The sequence below is a fragment of the Nerophis ophidion genome, linkage group LG07 (assembly GCF_033978795.1).
Source record: "Nerophis ophidion isolate RoL-2023_Sa linkage group LG07, RoL_Noph_v1.0, whole genome shotgun sequence".
Classification (NCBI taxonomy): domain Eukaryota; kingdom Metazoa; phylum Chordata; class Actinopteri; order Syngnathiformes; family Syngnathidae; genus Nerophis; species Nerophis ophidion.
Genome location: NC_084617.1, coordinates 13,165,426 through 13,184,075, shown reverse-complemented (window position 1 = coordinate 13,184,075; position 18,650 = coordinate 13,165,426). Strand labels below are relative to the sequence as shown.

At 36.1% G+C, this 18,650-nt stretch overlaps 1 protein-coding gene across 1 annotated transcript in view; it reads left to right on the top strand.

The window, feature by feature from the left end:
- The window catches only part of srcin1a (SRC kinase signaling inhibitor 1a), a 174,216-nt gene extending 172,753 nt beyond the window's left edge, over positions 1 to 1,463 (top strand). Inside the window, 1 exon segment of the mRNA XM_061905485.1 lies at positions 960 to 1,463. Within this exon segment, the coding sequence (XP_061761469.1) occupies positions 960 to 1,463 (504 nt within the window).
- The last annotated feature ends 17,187 nt before the right edge of the window (positions 1,464 to 18,650 follow it).

Sequence of the window (18,650 nt, the reverse complement as noted above, 5' to 3'; positions counted from 1 at the left end):
TTTGTATCAGTATTGTTTTGATATTACATATTATACCTGTATACATATTCAATACTGTATTTTTCAAATGTATGTCATTTCAAAAAATATAATTGTTCATTGTTTTTCCACTATGAAATTACAAATTTTTGCTCTAATTCATCCTGATTGTGCTTAAAATAAATATAATTGTATATCATTAATATAATATGTTGCTTCTGCACTAAAGTGACTGTGGTCCCTATAATGCAGTGGTCCCCAACCCCCGATTGGTACCGGGCCGCAGAAGATTTTTTTATTCATTTTTATTTAAAAAAAAAAAATAATAATAATAATAATTTTTTTGGGGGGGTATTTTTTTTTTTTTTAATCAACAAAAAAAACACAATATACACGTACAATTAGTGCACCAACCACAAAAACGTCCCTTTTTCATGGCAAAGAAAAAAACAAATAAATAAGGACCACCACCCCACCCCCCCCCCGCCCCCCGGGCCGCGGGACAAATTATTAAGCGTTGACCCGGTCCGCGGTTACAAAGAGGTTGGGGACCACTGCTATAATGTACCAGCATCAGTCTTGTCAATGTGTTGCAACAGTGCCCTCTAGTGACTGATCCCTGCATTACATGTGACTGCCAGTGTTTGTGACGTGGTGCATTCCATTCAGATTATTTTGCATTTTTTAATGCGGCGACGTCATTAAAAGACGAGTCAAAATAAGACGTGTCTTCATGTGTCGACGGCCGCCGGCTGGTCGCACATGCTGCCTGGAATAATGTGTCCTCTGTTTGTTCTGTCTCTCCCTCCTTCCTCCTCGCCCCTCTTGTCCTCGCGTCTCTCCTGACTGCGGCGTGACCTCACCCACCTCGCCAAACCCACACGGGTCCGCACGCCGCCCCCTCCTCCCCCCGGCAGTGAGCGACGCGTCCTCACCTTTGACCTTTTGTGTATGTGTCCACAAGCATGCGTGGCTGCAAGGGGACCGCACCCAACCAACTTTTTAGGACTATTTTTCCCCTCCCTTCCACCCCCGACCCCCGACCTCATCATGTGTCCTGCTCTGACCTGAAGGCCTCGGGAGGCGTCAGCGTCGAGCCGTACTTCTCCGGGATCAAAACGGGCCTCCCCGGCCGCCCCAGGAAGGCGGACGGCACGGGGCCGTCCCTGAGGGCGTCCCCCGGCCAGGCCAAGGCGCTGCTGGCCAGCCTGTCCGCCGCCGGCCTGAGCGCCGAGGCCCTGCTGCTGTCCTCCGCCCTGCGCCAGCACCGCCTCCTCCGCGAGCAGCAGCAGCGAGCCTCCTCCCTGCCGCCCCCCAGCAGCCGCTCGCCCTCGCCCGCCTCCTCGTCCTCCCAGACGCCCACCGCCACCCTCTCCTCATCTTCCTCGCCCACCACGCCCATCTTGTCCCCCTGCTCGCCCACCTTCGCCAAGGCCAACGGCCCAATTCTGGAGGGCCTCAGCGGCTGCAAGAATGGACGATGAGCGTCCATTTTGAAGACCAACACTCCTAACTCTTAAAGACGTCCACCCTGGAATTTTCTCACACCTTAAATCCCACCTGAGATAAGCTGTTTAACGTAGGAGCTGCATTATTCACCACCAGGTAGTGTGTGTGTGTGTGTTGTGTGTGTGTCGGCAGTTAGCTCCAAGATGGAGTCACGTGAAGCTCAACGGGGTTTTAAATGAAGCTTTATGCTGTTTGAACAAGCTACAAAACAAACAAGCACAGAATGGTCCAAACGTACTCATTAACACACCTATATTAATCAATCAATCAATCAATCAATAGAATGGTCCAAACATACTCATTAACACACCTGTATCAATCAATCAATCAATCAATGGAATGGTCCAAACATACTCATTAACACACCTCTTTATCAATCAATAGAATGGTCAAAACGTACTCATTAATGCACCTATATCAATCAATCAATAGAATGGTTCAAACGTAGTCATTAACACACCTGTATAAATCAATCAATTAATAGAATTGTCCTAACATACTCATTAACACACTTTTATCAATCAATCAATCAATAGAATGGTCAAAACGTACTCATTAACGCACCTATATCAATCAATCAATAGAATGGTTCAAACGTAGTCATTAACACACCTGTATAAATCAATCAATCAATAGAATGGTCCAAACAAACTCATTAACACACCTGTATTAATCAATCAATCAATAGAATGGTCCAAACATAGTCATTAACACAACTCTTTATCAATCAATCAGTCAATAAAATGGTCCAAACGTTCTCATTAACACACCTCAATCAATCAATAGAATGGTCCAAACATACTCATTAACACACCTCTTAATCAATCAACAGAATGGTCCAAACGTACTCATTGACACACCTCAATCAATCAATAGAATGGTCTAAACGTACTCATTAACACACCTCTTAATCAACCAATAGAATGGTCTAAACGTACTCAATAACACGTCTTAATCAATCAACAGAATGGTCCAAACATACTCATTGACACACCTCAATCAATCAATAGAATGGTCTAAACGTACTCATTAACACGTCTTAAACAACCAATAGAATGGTCTAAACGTACTCAATAACACGTCTTAAACAACCAATAGAATGGTCCCAACGTACTCATTGACACACCTCAATCAATCAATAGAATGGTCTAAACATACTCATTAATACACCTCTTAATCAATCAATAGAATGGTCTAAACGTACACATTAACACACCTCTTAATCAACCAATAGAATGGTCTAAACGTACTCAATAACACGTCTTAATCAATCAACAGAATGGTCTAAACATACTCATTGATACACCTCTTAATCAATCAATAGAATGGTCTAAACATACTCATTGATACACCTCTTAATCAATCAATAGAATGGTCTAAACGTACTCATTAACACACCTCTTAATCAACCAATAGAATGGTCTAAACGTACTCAATAACACGTCTTAATCAATCAACAGAATGGTCCAAACATACTCATTGACACACCTCAATCAATCAATAGAATGGTCTAAACGTACTCATTAACACGTCTTAAACAACCAATAGAATGGTCTAAACGTACTCATTGACACACCTCAATCAATCAATAGAATGGTCTAAACATACTCATTAATACACCTCTTAATCAATCAATAGAATGGTCTAAACGTACACATTAACACACCTCTTAATCAACCAATAGAATGGTCTAAACGTACTCAATAACACGTCTTAAACAACCAATAGAATGGTCTAAACGTACTCATTGACACACCTCAATCAATCAATAGAATGGTCTAAACATACTCATTAATACACCTCTTAATCAATCAATAGAATGGTCTAAACGTACACATTAACACACCTCTTAATCAACCAATAGAATGGTCTAAACGTACTCAATAACACGTCTTAAACAACCAATAGAATGGTCTAAACGTACTCATTGACACACCTCAATCAATCAATAGAATGCTCTAAACATACTCATTAACACACCTCTTAATCAATCAACAGAATGGTCCAAACGTACTCATTAACACACCTCAATCAATCAATAGAATGGTCTAAACATACTCATTAGTACACCTCTTAATCAATCAATAGAATGGTCTTCAACATACTCATTAATACACCTCTTAATCAATCAATAGAATGGTCTAAACGTACACATTAACACACCTCTATCAATAGAACAGTCCAAACGTACTCATTAATACACCTCGTTATCAATCAATCAGTAGAGTGGTCCAAACGTAATCATTAACACACCTCTTTATCAATCAATCAATCAATAAAATGGTCCAAACATATTCATTAACACACCTCGTTATCCATAGAGTGGTCCAAACATACTCATTAACACACCTCTTAATCAATCAATAAATAGAATGGTCTAAACATACTCATTAACACACCTCTTTATCAATCAATCAATCAATAAAATGGTCCAAACATATTCATTAACACACCTCGTTATCAATAGAGTGGTCCAAACGTACTCATTAACACACCTCTTAATCAATCAATCAGTCAATAGAATGGTCCAAACATACTCATTAACACACCTCTATCAATCAATACAATGGTCTCAACATACTCATCAACACACCACTTAATCAATCAATCAATAGAATGGTCCAAACGTACTCATTAAAACACGTCGTTATCAATCAATGTATCAATCAGTAGAGTGGTCCAAACATTCTAATTAACACACCTCAATCAATCAATAGAATGGTCCAAACATACTCATTAACACACCTCTTAATCAACCAACAGAATGGTCCAAATGTACTCATTAACACAACTCTTAACCAATCAATCAATAGAATGGTCTAAATGTACTCATTAACACACCTCGTTAACACAGACATCTGCAGACAAAGAGAGACAAGCATACAGAGTATAAATGGAAAAATACTAGCTGTTTCAAACATAACGATGAATAAAGAAATTGATTGATTTATTGATTGATTGATTGATTGAAACTTTTATTAGTAGATTGCACAGTACAGTACATATTCCGTACAATTGACCACTAAATGGTAACACCCCAATACGTTTTTCAACTTCTTTAAGTCGGGGTCCTTGTAAAGACCTCTTACACATATATTCATTCTCCACAATAGGTACAAACATGTTCTTTGTGTTTTTCTTGTTCGAGCAGAACCAAGGCCAAAGCTATTTATCTCTAAAACATGGGGAAAAAAACTTTTGTGTGTGCAAAACATTTTTTAACATTACGAAAACCGAAACAAGCACTAAGGCTTAGCGCCACAGGAGCCAGCGGGACTATAACGGTATCAGTGAGGATTAATATGTGGTATAAGGGCCCTCTCATTCACTCATTGACATTTTACTCTATTCTTCAAGCTATCATCTGATCTGTCCTGCATATTGGGGTGTTTCAGATGTAGGAACCAAGCAACAAACTACACAAAAGAATCATTAATTATGTAAATACATACTTATATTTACATTAATTGAGCTCAGTTTTAGCATCTTAAATATTTTTTTCTTTGAAGCCAACACTACAAAACCTGCCAACAATGGCGTAACAAGCTAGACAAGCACAATGTAGTGTTAAAGAAATCTATAAGCTTGCTTTTAAATGTCCACTATTATGACTATAGTATGACTATAGTATCGACATACGTACCAAACATAAGAAAAAGGCTTTGCTACACGTCTTAAAAATTACACAGCGAATATGCTAACCTATAGGGAGGGATGCCCTAATAAAAAAAAAATCACATTAGAATCGCAATTTTTTTTTTTTTATTAATCCTAAATCTAAATGTTTTGAAAACATTTTTTCTTTTATTCTTTTTTAGAATAATCCCTTTTTAAAAAAATAATTTTTTGGCCATCACCCGGCAACCGGAGGTAGCTTTTCTAACCTGTCTTAAAAACGTTCCATTATAATTATTATACCAAATAATACGTTGCGAGAATCGGTTTGGATCAGGAATTATGTTGAATCGAGAGTCAGTTCTGAATCGAACGCCCAGAAGATTCCCACCTCTACTAACCTATGGCACTAAGTCATACTTGCCAACACTCCCGATTTTCCCGGGAGACTCCCGAATTTCGGTGCCCCTCCCGAAAATCTCCCGATTTACACCCGGACAACAATATTGGGGCCCAATCACATAATATCTACGGCTTTTCACACACACAAGTGAATGCAACGCATACTTGGTCAACAACCATACAGGTCACACTGAGGGTGGCCGTATAAACAACTTTAACACTGTTACAAATATGCGCCACACCAAACAAGAATGACAAACACATTTCGGGAGAACATCAGCACAGTGACACAACATACACACAACAGAACAAAAATACCCAGAAACCCTTGCAGCACAAACTCTTCCAGGACGCGACAATAACATCTACGGCTTTTGGAGAAGACGACGAAGCAGAAGAACGAAAAAGAGACAGTCATGGTGACGGCGAGTAAGAAAAAGAAATACAATGCAAGTTCCAAAATGATTGGAATAAATAATTTAATTTCATCCAGGACAGCTCGAAGGGGAGGGGGTATGCAGCTCAACTCCGCCCCCTCCCAACCACGCCCCCAACAACCCCTGCTTCCCCCCATCTCCCGAATTCGGAGGTCTCAAGGTTGGCAAGTATGCACTAAGTAGCTAACTTCATTTTTTGCTATGCATTCCAAATTTTGCGACCTCAGGAGTTTGTTTTGATGGTCTGACAAAAATCGTCCTATCTCGGAAGCTGGCTGATCAGAAGACGTGTGACATTTGCTTGTGACTAGAGATGTCCGATAATGGCTTTTTTGCCGATATTCCGATATTGTCCAACTCTTAATCACCGATACCGATATCAACCGATATATACAGTCGTGGAATTAACACATTATTATGCCTTATTTTGTTGTGATGCCCCGCTGGATGCAATAAAACAATGTAACAAGATTTTTCAAAATAAATCAACTCAAGTTATGGAAGAAAAAACCAACATGGCACTGCCATATTTATTATTGAAGTCACAAAGTGCATTATTTTTTTTTTTTAACATGCCTCAAAACAGCAGTTTGGAATTTGGGACATGGAGCATGAGGAGGTTGAGGTGGGCGGGGTGGGCGAATATTGTAGCGTCCCGGAAGAGTTAGTGCTGAAAGGGCTTTTGAGTATTTGTTCTGTTGTGTTTATGTTCTGTTACAGTGAGGATGTTCTGCCGAAACGTGTTTGTCATTCTTGTTTAGAATGACAAACATTCTAAACAAGAATGTTTGTCATTCTATCACTGTCAATCATTCTTGGTTGACAGTGTGGCGCATATTTGCAACAGAGTTAAAGTTGTTTATATGGCCACCCTCAGTGTGACCTATATGGCTGTTGACCAAGTATGCATTGCATTCACTTGTGTGTGTGTGAAAAGCTGTAGATATTATGTGATTGGGCCGGCACGCAAAGGCAACAATATTGTTGTCTGGGTGAAAATCAGGAGAAATTCGGGGGGGGCACTGAAATTCGGGATTCTCCCAGGAAAATCGGGAGTGTCGGCAAGTATGGGTGGGAGACGCAACTGCTCTGTACTTCTCCCTACGTCCGTGTACCACTCCCTAAATCGGCGTTTTAAAAAGTAATACATTTTACTTTTTGAAACCGATACCAATATGTTCCAATATTACATTTTTAAAGCATTTATCGGCCCATAATATCGGCAGTCCGATATTATCGGAAATCTCTAACTGTTCGTTTTAAAATATAACTAAAATATTTCTTACTTACTTAACCGTCCCATGTGTAATGTATTTAAGAGTGTTTTCTTGCACATTTTTTATGTTCTATCGTAAAGTAATCAAGCTAGTACCCTTAGCATTTGCAAATATGACATTCCGATGTTATCGGACATCTCTAGTTGTTTACAATTTGCGCAACTACAGAAGCTTAAAAGCGAGCAAAACTAGAAGAAAGTTTTTTTTTAAAAAGGCTAAAAGCACACAAAGTAGCACAGTGGCTAACAGCAGCACTGGGTGTGCCGCCGGGCACAAAAATGGCTGCGCTTTGAGGTCTGTGGTCCGTAAATCGAAAACTTCGCCCATCGACGGGTTCGTAAATCACGGTTCCACGGTCATTTATCTTCGGTGAATGTGCTAACCTAGCATGACGTTGCTTCCTGTTAGCAGTGTAGCTAACATCGCTATGCTAACGTTGCTAACGTTTGAGTCCATCTGTGCAAAGTGGACAAAATACACAATAGCGATTCTTGGTAAACGGTAAATGGGTTATACTTGTATAGCGCTTTTCTACCTTTTTAAGCAACTCCCATTCACACACACATTCACACACTGATGGCGCTAACCAGGACCCATCAGGAGCAAGGGTGAAGTGTCTTGCTCAAAGACACAACGGACGTGACGATTACGGTAGAAGTTGGGAATTGAACCAGGAACCCTCAGGTTGCTGGCACGACTAAAAGCTCTTCAAACACTTTAAAATACAACATTGTGATCATGAACACCTTATCACGGGACCCCTTTGAAGGCGAGCACAGTCACTTCTTCGCGACGCACAAACTAGGAAGTGTGTTTGTTTTGAAGCACATCACTGGAATGTTTCCTTGCACAGAAAATTACTTTTCTCACACAAAACTAACTGGGGGACAAAGAGCACATTTATCCAAGAAAATAAAGCAGAAGCAAAACATTTTTTTTTAAGTGTTTGGTTCTTTGCTTTCTAAGGATTATACCCCCCTTCTGCCCCTTTTACACATCAATGTAATGTTTCCTTGCACAAAAAAATAGTTTTCTCACACAAAACTAACTGGGGACAAAGAGCACATTTATCCAAGAAAATAAAGCAGAAGCAAAACTTTTTTTTTAAGTGTTTGGTTCTTTGCTCTCTAAGGATTATACCCCCCTTCTGCCCCTTTTACACATTAATGGAATGTTTCCTTGCACAAAAAAATTAATTTTCTCACACAAAACTAACTGGGGGACAAAGAGCATATTTATCCAAGAAAATAAAGCAGAAGCAAAACTTTTTTTTTAAAGTGTTTGGTTCTTTGCTCTCTAAGGATTATCCCCCCCCCCTTCTGCCCCTTTTACACATCACTGCTTAAAAGGCAAACATATTCTTGCTGCCAACTTGAAGTACAACTATAAATAAATATATAAGTAAGATGTTTGTGTATAATGTGAAGACAAAGTGATTATTATTATTACTGTATATGTATATACACAAATATGTATAAACAGTATATTATAGACTTAGATAATAAATATGCTGTAAAATGTCCTCACCTCCTTTACGTTTTTGTAAATGATTCTAGTGACCATTTTGTACAAATGTTTTCTTTTTCCTCTTCTTTGTTCCTTTTTTGGCATTTCACACAGAGATTATTTATTCATGCTTTTTTTTTTTAATGTTTAAAATATATATAGCTGTATAGATTCTCCCAAGCTCTGTAATATACGTATAAAAGCTTTTTTGTAATCTTGATTTGTAAATTCTAGGATTTTTCTTTATGGACACGTGCTGTGCGATGTACTGACACCTTTTTGATCCCTTTTATTTGGTTTTAAAATGTATTTTCTGTATGTATTTTTTCTTTTTTTTTTTGGTTTAAATTAAATTTATTATTTTTAATTTATTTTTTTGTTTGTTTATTTTTAATTTTCTATACTTTTTTATTATGAAACTTATTTTCCAATATTTACTCTTGTTCATTTGTAATTGATTTTCTGCATATATATGTGTATATATATATATATATATATATATATATATATATATATATATATATACATATATATATATATACATATATATATATGATTTTAAAATATATCTATATATTTTAAATATTAAAAGTATTTAATATATATGTATATACATATATATTAAATATTTTTAATACTAAAAATATAATGTGATTTTGCTAGTTTTTATTTTATTTTCTACCTTTTTTTGCGGCAAACCTATTTTACAATGTTAAGTATTTTAGCAAATGTTAATTTAGAATTTTTCTTTAAAAAAAAATTTAAATTAAATTAAAATAAAGAAAATAAATTCAAAATTAACATTTGCTAAAACACAAAATTTTGTGTTGGATTATATTTTTTAATTTTTAAACAGGTTTTCTTTAGTGTTGGATTAGATTTTATTTTTATTTAGAAATGTTTTTTCTTTTTTGTGTTGGATTAGATTTTATTATCATTTTGAAACTATTTTTCTTGTGTTAAATTACATTTTTTTATTTATATATATATATATATATAAATGATTTTAAAATATATCTATATATTAAAAATATTTGAAATATTTAATATACATATATATAAAATATTTTTAATTCTAAAAATATGTGATTTTGTTGGTTTTTATTTTATTTTCTACATTTTTTTTTGCGGCAAACTTTCAATATTTAGCAAATGTTAATTTTGAATTGATTTTCTTTAAAAATTAAATAAACAAAAATTAAGAAAATAAATTCAAAATTAACATTTGCTAAAACACAAAATGTTGTATTAGATTTTTTTTTTTTAAACAGGTGTTCTTTAGTGTGTTAGATTAGATTTTATTTTTATTTTGGAAAATGTGTTCTTTTTTGTGTTAGATTAGATTTTATTTTTATTTTTAAACTATTGTTGTGTGTGTGGGATTACAATTTTTTAATTTTAATTTTTTAACAATGTGTTTATTTTAAAAGTTTTTTTTTTTTTTTTTTTGCTGCACTTCATCCTTGAGTGTTTTCACGATGTCAGCCATGACGGTGCTTCGGTCACATGACTTTTAATGTTGCGTTCAAGTACACTGGTTAACTGGACAACTCTTAAGCTAAAAAAAAAAAAAAAAACAGGTCGAATTGATAAAGCTACATTTTAATGTACTGTATTTTTACATGAATGTGTTGGCGCAGGCAGAAAAAAAACACATTTGTAAATACATAAACGTTCCTAGCGGGTCCAACGTTTTACGTCCAAAAGCACATAGTTTTATTTATTATGATGATGATGATGATGATGAGGGCTCGGAGGTATTACAATACATGCATGTGTCGCACGGTGCAGTCCACATCAATTTACGTGAAAAAACTAAATCTATACTGAATGTTTCCTCCAAATAATGTAAAAGATGGGGTCGCGGTAAAAAAAATATATAAGTATATATATATATGATCATCAAAGACAGGCATGTTGAACTGTGATGGAATTCTTGAGCTCCTGAACGCATCACCGTGTAGAGTAGTGTGACAGACACAAAGTACGAACAAACACCATAGATCTATGATATATTATATATTTAATGACTTTATTAGAGGAACTATCCATGGTGCAGATATTCATTTATCAGTGTGGATGCCATGACTTTTACGTGAGGAAATGTGTGTTTTTTTTCTGTGAGAAGACAAAAAGTTTTGTACATAACTTGCTGTGGTTGTGTGTCCAATAAAAGTGCAGCTCTCTTGTACAGTTTCCTGCCTTTCCTGTGTGTGTCTGTGTGTGTGTGTGTGTGTGTGTGTGTGTGTGTGTGTGTGTGTGTGTGTGTGTGTGTGTGTGTGTGTGTGTGTGTGTGTGTGTGTGTGTGTGTGTGTGTGTGTGTGTGTGTGTGTGTGTGTGCGTGTGTGTGATTACATTCAATATGAGGACTGAAATCCTGGTCCAAATATGGAAAAGTATTGCATCTAATAGAGAGCCAAATACTAGAGTCCGTGAACATTGCTCCTAAGTTAGGATTTTTTTTTTGTTGTTGATTGAATGTGCATACAAAAGTAAACATTGACAGGTGCAAAGGCAGCAATATATGACAAGACAAGACGGCAGCTAAAGAAGAACTTTCCCTATTCATCCCCGAAAAACCCCGCCAGCTGATTTTACGACTTCCGGTACTGACGAAAGACAACCCGTGTCCTGTATGTGACCATAGGATGAACAAATACACTATGGTACTAAGACTATAGTGGCCATTAACAGTTAGCATCTATATCTGGGTTGTCCGAAGTGCGGCACAGGGGCCATCTGTGGTCCTTGACTCGTTTGTCATCGGCCTTAAGCACATTACCAAAATACATAAGAGATCTCATTTGCACCCCTTGTGGTAAAATTTATCAAATTAGGGTGGTTTCAAAAAGGAGGGATTTTTAAAATTGCCTGTGTACGGATTTAAAAGTGCTCCCCCTTTGGTCACCATATGAAATAACAAGTGTGTGTAAAAAATGTAAATGTGCCCCCTTTGGCCAAAATTAAAATATATATATGTATATAGAGACACACTGTAAGAACTTGGAGGTAAATAATGATTAAAAAACAATTGCAAACAAAAAATAAAATAAAAAATTAAAATAAAAGCTTACCTTTTTTACATTTGCATAGTATGTATATATTCTTAATGTTGTGAATACACTTCTTTATATATCTAGAAAGGGTGGTCCTAAACAGGTAGGCATTTTTTGGAGGTCTCAAGAAGGTAAGAAATACAATATGTGTGTGTTTTCTTGAATATTTACCCTTCTTGAGACATCAACAAGGCTGAGGACCGAAATCATGGTCCCAATACCGAAAACCATTGCATCTAATAGAGAATGTCTCATTAGCACCTCTGGTGGTGAAATCTATCAAAATTAGGGTGGTGCCAAAAAGGAGGGATTTTTCAAAATTGACTGTGTGTCGGCTTTAAAAATACTCCCCATCTGGTCAACATATGAAATAACAAGTGTTTGTAAAAAATTGACATGCGCCCCCTTTAGCCAAAATATTAAAAACATATAAATGTATATAGAGATATACTGTATAACTTGAAGTATATAATGATTAAAAAACAATTGCAAACAAAAAAATTCTAAATAAAAAAAACTAAAAGCTTACTTTTTTATATTTGCATAGTATGTATATATTCTTAACGTTGTGAATACATGTTTTTATATATCTAGAAAGGGTGGTCCGAAAGAGGTAGGCATTTGTCGGAGATCTCAAGAAGGTAATAAATACAAGAATATGTTTGTGTGTTCTTGTATTTCTACCCTTCTTGAGACATCCACAAGGTTGAGTACCGAAATCATGGTCCCAATACGGAAAACCATTGCATCTAACAGAGAATGTCTCATTAGCACCCCTGGTGGTGAAATCTATCACAATTAGGGCGGTCCCAAAAAGGAGGGGTTTTCTGTCATGTTTTGTGGTCACGTTCTGTTTTGTTTCGGATTCATTGGGCACTCATGTTTTTGTCACTATGCCAACCAATCAGTTCACCTGTCATGTCACGCACCTGGTTCATTTGGACTCATGCACCTGCTAATCACCACAGCATTATTTAAACCTGTAGTTGCCAGGCAGTGAGCCTGGCGACATCACCCTCTATCACCCTCTTCACCTCCTACACACCCTCCTATCCATGGCAAAAACCCATGTTCCTTTCTCGTTCCAAGTAAGTTTTTCGTTATTCATGCCAATGTGCAAGTTTTTGTTTTATGTCCATAGTTTTGCCTTAGTGCAAGTTTTTTTTTCATAGTCAAGTTTTGAACGTCCGCTGAGAACGCCTTGTTTTTTCCTGTTTATAGTATTAAAATATGTCATTTCCTTCACGTCGTGTCCGGTCCAATCGATTTGCACCTCGGGAAAACAATCCACACCACAGTCCACGTCTTGACGTTTTTAAAATGACTGTGTGTCGGTTTTAAATGTGCTCCCCCTTTGGACAACATATGAAATAACAAATGCGTGTGGATAAATGTGAAGTGCTCCTCCTCTGGCCAACATATGAAATAACAAGTGTGTGTAAGAAAGTAAAACGTGCCCCCTTTGGCCAAAATAAAAAAAAATGTATATAGAGACATACTGTATTAACTTGAAGTAAATAATGATTAAAAAACAATTGCAAACAACACATTTAAAATAAAAAAAACTTAAGAGCTTACCTTTTTTATATTTGCATTGTAAATATTAATGTTGTAAATACAAATCTTTATATATCTAGAAAGGGTGGTCCTAAAGAGGTAGGCATTTTTCAGAGGTCTCAAGAAGGTAATAAATACAAGAATATGTGTGTGTTTTCTTTAATTTTAACCCTTCTTGAGACATCAACAAGGTTGAGGACATAAATCATTGTCCCAATACGGAAAACCATTGCATCTAATAGAGAATGTCTCATTAGCACCCCTGGTGGTGAAATCTATCAAAATCAGGGTGGTCCCAAAAAGGAGGGATTTTTCAAATTGACTGTGTGTCGGTTTTAAAAGTGGTCCGCCTCTGGACAACATATGAAATAACAAGTGTGTGTGTATAAATGTGAAGTGCTCCTCCTCTGGCCAACATATGAAATAACAAGTGTGTGTAAGAAAGTGAAATGTGCCCCCTTTGGCCAAAATTAAAAGAATAAATATGTATATAGAGACATACTGTAATAACTTGAAGTAAATAATAATTAAAAAACAATTACAAACAAAAAATACAAAATGACTAAAAGCTTACCTCTTTTATATTTGCATAGTATGTATATATTCTGAATGTTGTGAATAGACATTTTTATATATCTAGAAAGGGTGGTCCTAAAGAGGTAGGCATTTTTCGGAGGTCTCAAGAAGGTAATAAATACAAGAATATGTGTGTGTGTTCTTGTATTTCCACCCTTCTTGAGACATCAACAAGGTTCCATATGAGGACATAAATCATGGTCCCAATATGGAAAACCCCATCCATCCATCCATTTTCTACCGCTTAAATATGGAAAACCATTGCATCTAATAGAGAATGTCTCATTAGCACCCCTGGTGGTGAAATCTATAAAAATTAGGTTGGTCACAAAAAGGAGGGATTTTTAAATTGACTGTGTCGGTTTTGGCTTCACGGTGGCAGAGGGGTTAGTGCGTCTGCCTCACAATACGAAGGTCCTGCAGTCCTGGGTTCAAATCCAGGCTCGGGATCTTTCTGTGTGGAGTTTGCATGTTCTCCCCGTGAATGCGTGGGTTCCCTCCGGGTACTCCGGCTTCCTCCCACTTCCAAAGACATGCACCTGGGGATAGGTTGATTGGCAACACTAAATTGGCCCTAGTGTGTGAATGTGAGTGTGAATGTTGTCTGTCTATCTGTGTTGGCCCTGTGATGAGGTGGCGACTTGTCCAGGGTGTACCCCGCCTTCCGCCCGATTGTAGCTGAGATAGGCGCCAGCGCCCCCCGCGACCCCAAAAGGGAATAAGCGGTAGAAAATGGATGGATGGATGGATGGATGTGTCGGTTTTGAAAAGTGTTCCCCCTCTGGACAACATATGAAATAACAAGTGTGTGTAAAAAAAAAAAAATTAAATGTGCCCCCTTTCGTCAAAATTAAAAAAATAAATATGTACATAGAGACAAACTGTAATAACTAAGTAAATAATGATTAAAAAACAATTGCAAACAAAAAAAATAAAATAAAAGCTTACCTTTTTTATATTTGCATAGTATGTACTGTATGTATTCTTAATGTTGTGAATACACTTCTTTATAAATCTAGAAAGGGTGGTCCTAAAGAAGTAGGCATTTTTTGGCGGTCCCAAGAAGGTAATAAATACAAGAATATGTGTGTTTTCTTTTATGTTAACTCTTCTTGAGACATCAACAAGGTTGAGGACCAAAATCATGGTCCCAATACGGAAAACCGTTGCATCTAATAGAGAATGTCTCATTAGCACCCCTGGTGGTGAAATCTACCAAAATTAGGGTGGTCCCAAAAAGGAGGGTTTTTTTTTTTAATTGACTGTGTGTCGGTTTTAAAAGTACTCCCCCTCTGGTCAACATATGAAATAACAAGTGTGTGTAAAAATGTAAAATACTACCCCTCTGGTCAACATATGAAATAACAAGTGTGTGTAAAAATGTAAAGTACTACCCCTCTGGTCAACATATGAAATAACAAGTGTGTGTAAGAAATGGAAATGCGCCCCCTTTGGCCAAATTTACAAAAATTGTATATAGAGACATTGTAATAATGAAGTAAATAATGATTAAAAAAACAATTGCACACAAAAAATTCTAAATAAAAAAAATAATAAAAGCTTACATTTTTTATATTTGCATAGTATGTATATATTCTTAATGTTGAGAATACATCTAGAAAGGGTGGTCCTAAAGAGGTAAGCATTTTTTGGAGGTCTCAAGAAGGAAAAAAATACAAGTGTGTGTTTGTGTGTGTGTGTGTGTGTGTGCGTGTTCTTGTACTTCTACTCTTTGGAGACATCAACTGGGAAAAGTACCTTCCGGATGGTACCGGGCCGCAGAATTATTATTTTTTTTTTTTAAATCAACATAAAAAACACAAGATACACTTACAATTAGTGCACCTACCCAAAAAAACTACCTTTTTCATGACAAAAAAATAAATGTCTCTTTTGGTGAAATCTATCAAAATGAGGACGGTCCAAAAAAGGAGGGATTTTTTTCAAATTAACTGTCAGTTTTAACATATGAAATAACAAGTGTATGTAAAAACTAGAAGTGCTCCCCTTCTGGCCAACATATGAAATAACAAGTGTGTGTAAGAAATTAAAATGCGCCCACTTTGGCCAAAATTTAAAAAATTAATGTATGTATATAGATAAATACTGTAATAAAACATTCAACAACAAATGTTTACTAAAAGCTTACCTTTTTTATATTTGCATAGTATGTATATATTATTAATGTTGTATATACAAATCTTTATACATCTAGAAAAATCTTTATACATCTAGAAAGGCTGGTCCTCAAGAGGTCGGCATTTTTAGTGTGTGTGTGTGTGTGTGTGTGTGTGTGTGTGTGTGTGTGTGTGTGTGTGTGTGTGTGTTCTTGTACTTCTACTCTTTGGAGACATCAACTGGGAAAAGTACCTGCCATATGGTACAGGGCTGCAGAAACGTTTTGTTTTTTGTTTTGTTTTTGTTTTTTAATCAACATAAAAAACACAAGATACACTTACAATTAGTGCACCAACCCAAAAAAAACTCCCTTTTTCATGACAAAAAAATAAATGGGGACCACTGTAATAGAGAATGTCTCGTTTGGTGAAATCTATCAAAATGAAGATGGTTCAAAAAAGGAGGGATTTTTTCAAATTAACTGTCGGTTTTAACATATGAATATAACAAGTGTATGTAAAAATTAGAAGTGCTCCCCTTCTGGCCAACATCTGAAATAACAAGTGTATGTAAAAATTAGAAGTGCGCCCCTTCTGGCAATACATATGAAATAACAAGTGTATGTAAAAATTAGAAGTGCTCCCCTTCTGGCCAACATATGAAATAACAAGTGTATGTAAAAATTAGAAGTGCGCCCCTTCTGGCCAACATATGAAATAACAAGTGTATGTAAAAATTAGAAGTGCTCCCCTTCTGGCCAACATATGAAATAACAAGTGTATGTAAAAATTAGAAGTGCTCCCCTTCTGGGCAACATATTAAATAACAAGTGTGTGTAAGAAATTAAAATGCGCCCACTTTGGCCAAAATTTAAAAAATTAATAGTATGTACATAGAGACATACTGTAATAAAACATTCAACAACAACAAAAAATGTTTACTAAAAGCTTACCTTTTTTATATTTGCATAGTATGTATATATTATTAATGTTGTAAATACAAATCTTTTAATATCTAGAAAGGCTGGTCCTCGGAGGTCTCAAGAAGGTAACAAATACGTGTGTGTGTGTGTGTGTGTGTGTGTGTGTGTGTGTGAGTGTGTGTTTATGTGTGTGTTTGTGTGTTTACCTTCAATATGAGGACCGAAATCATGGTCCCAATAAGGAAAAGCATTGCATCTAATAGAGAACCAAATACTACAGTCTGTGAACATTGCTCCAAAGTCAGGATTTTTTTGTTGATTGAATGTGCGTACAAAAGTAAACATTGACAGGTGCAAAGGCAACAATGGATGATAAAACAAGACGGCAGCTAAAGAAGGACTTCCCCTATTCCTCCCCGCCAGTAAACTACAACAACCCGGGAGCAAAGAACACAGTCGTCACTTTTTCCAGGTATACTTTTCGTTTTGTGCAACCTCAAACATGATTTGTAAGCAAATGTCTGTTTTTAGAGTCAAGCTGTGGCAATACTGAACAAGAACAATAAAGTGTGCCCACAGTTAATGAGCTTGTCACTGCGATAGCTTTATTTTTATTTTTTTTTAACCTCTAGGTTTTGCTTCACATCTTAAAAATGACTTCCAATGGTGCTTCAGTCAGCTGCAGACATGGAAGCTGGTAAGTTTGATATTTTTATGTCTATTTTTTCAGCCAAGTTAGTTTCTGTGCAAACGTTGAGTGTTACGTTAGCACTGCAGCTAACAGCTATGCTAGAGTCGCTAACGTTTTTGTCCACATGTGGTCATTTGTGACACATTCAACAGTGACCTCTCACTAGCAGGCTTCGCTACACATCTTTAAAAAAAGTAGCTCTAAGGTTGTTGTTTTTTTTGTTTTTTTGCTAGATTGATTTAGCATGTTTTAATAATACGAGTAATGTTAGCACTGTGGGTAACAGGCTAGCATTGCTAACGTTTTTGTTAATTTCTTTATTATTTTTTCAAATGTTCTTGTAATCAGACCAGGTTTTATTTTTTTCGTTTTTTTGCGAGATTAACTTAGCATGATGTAGAAATGCGAGTAATGTTAGCACTGGGCTAACATAGCTAGGCTAGCATCGCTAACATTTTCGTTCCCAAAAATGATAAAAATTTAAAAAAAAACTTTAAAAATTTTGGTAGTCACACCATATTTTCTGTATATTAGATGGAATACATTTTTAAAAAGTATATGAATAAGAAGACATAATTAATCTTTTGTGCCATCAATGTAACTAATGTTGCGACACATAACAGTGAACTCTCACCAGAGCAGGCTTCGCTACACATCTTTTAAAAAATTAGTAAAAAAAAGCTCTAAGGTTTTATTTTTTCCATTTTTTGCTCGATTAATTTAGCATGATTTAGAAATGCGAGTAATTTTAGCACTGGAGCTAACAAAGCTAGGCTAGCATTGCTAACGTTTTTGTTCCCAACAATAATAGTTTCTTTATTTTTTATTGTTTTTATTTTCTTGTAATCAGACCATATTTTTGGTATATTAGATGGAAGAAAATTTGAAAAAGTATCTAAATAAGAAGACACAATGAAACTTTGTGAGCAATTCCGCTTGTGTCACATTTAACAGTGAACTCTCACTAGAGCAGGCTTCGCTACACATCTTAAAAAAAATACAAAT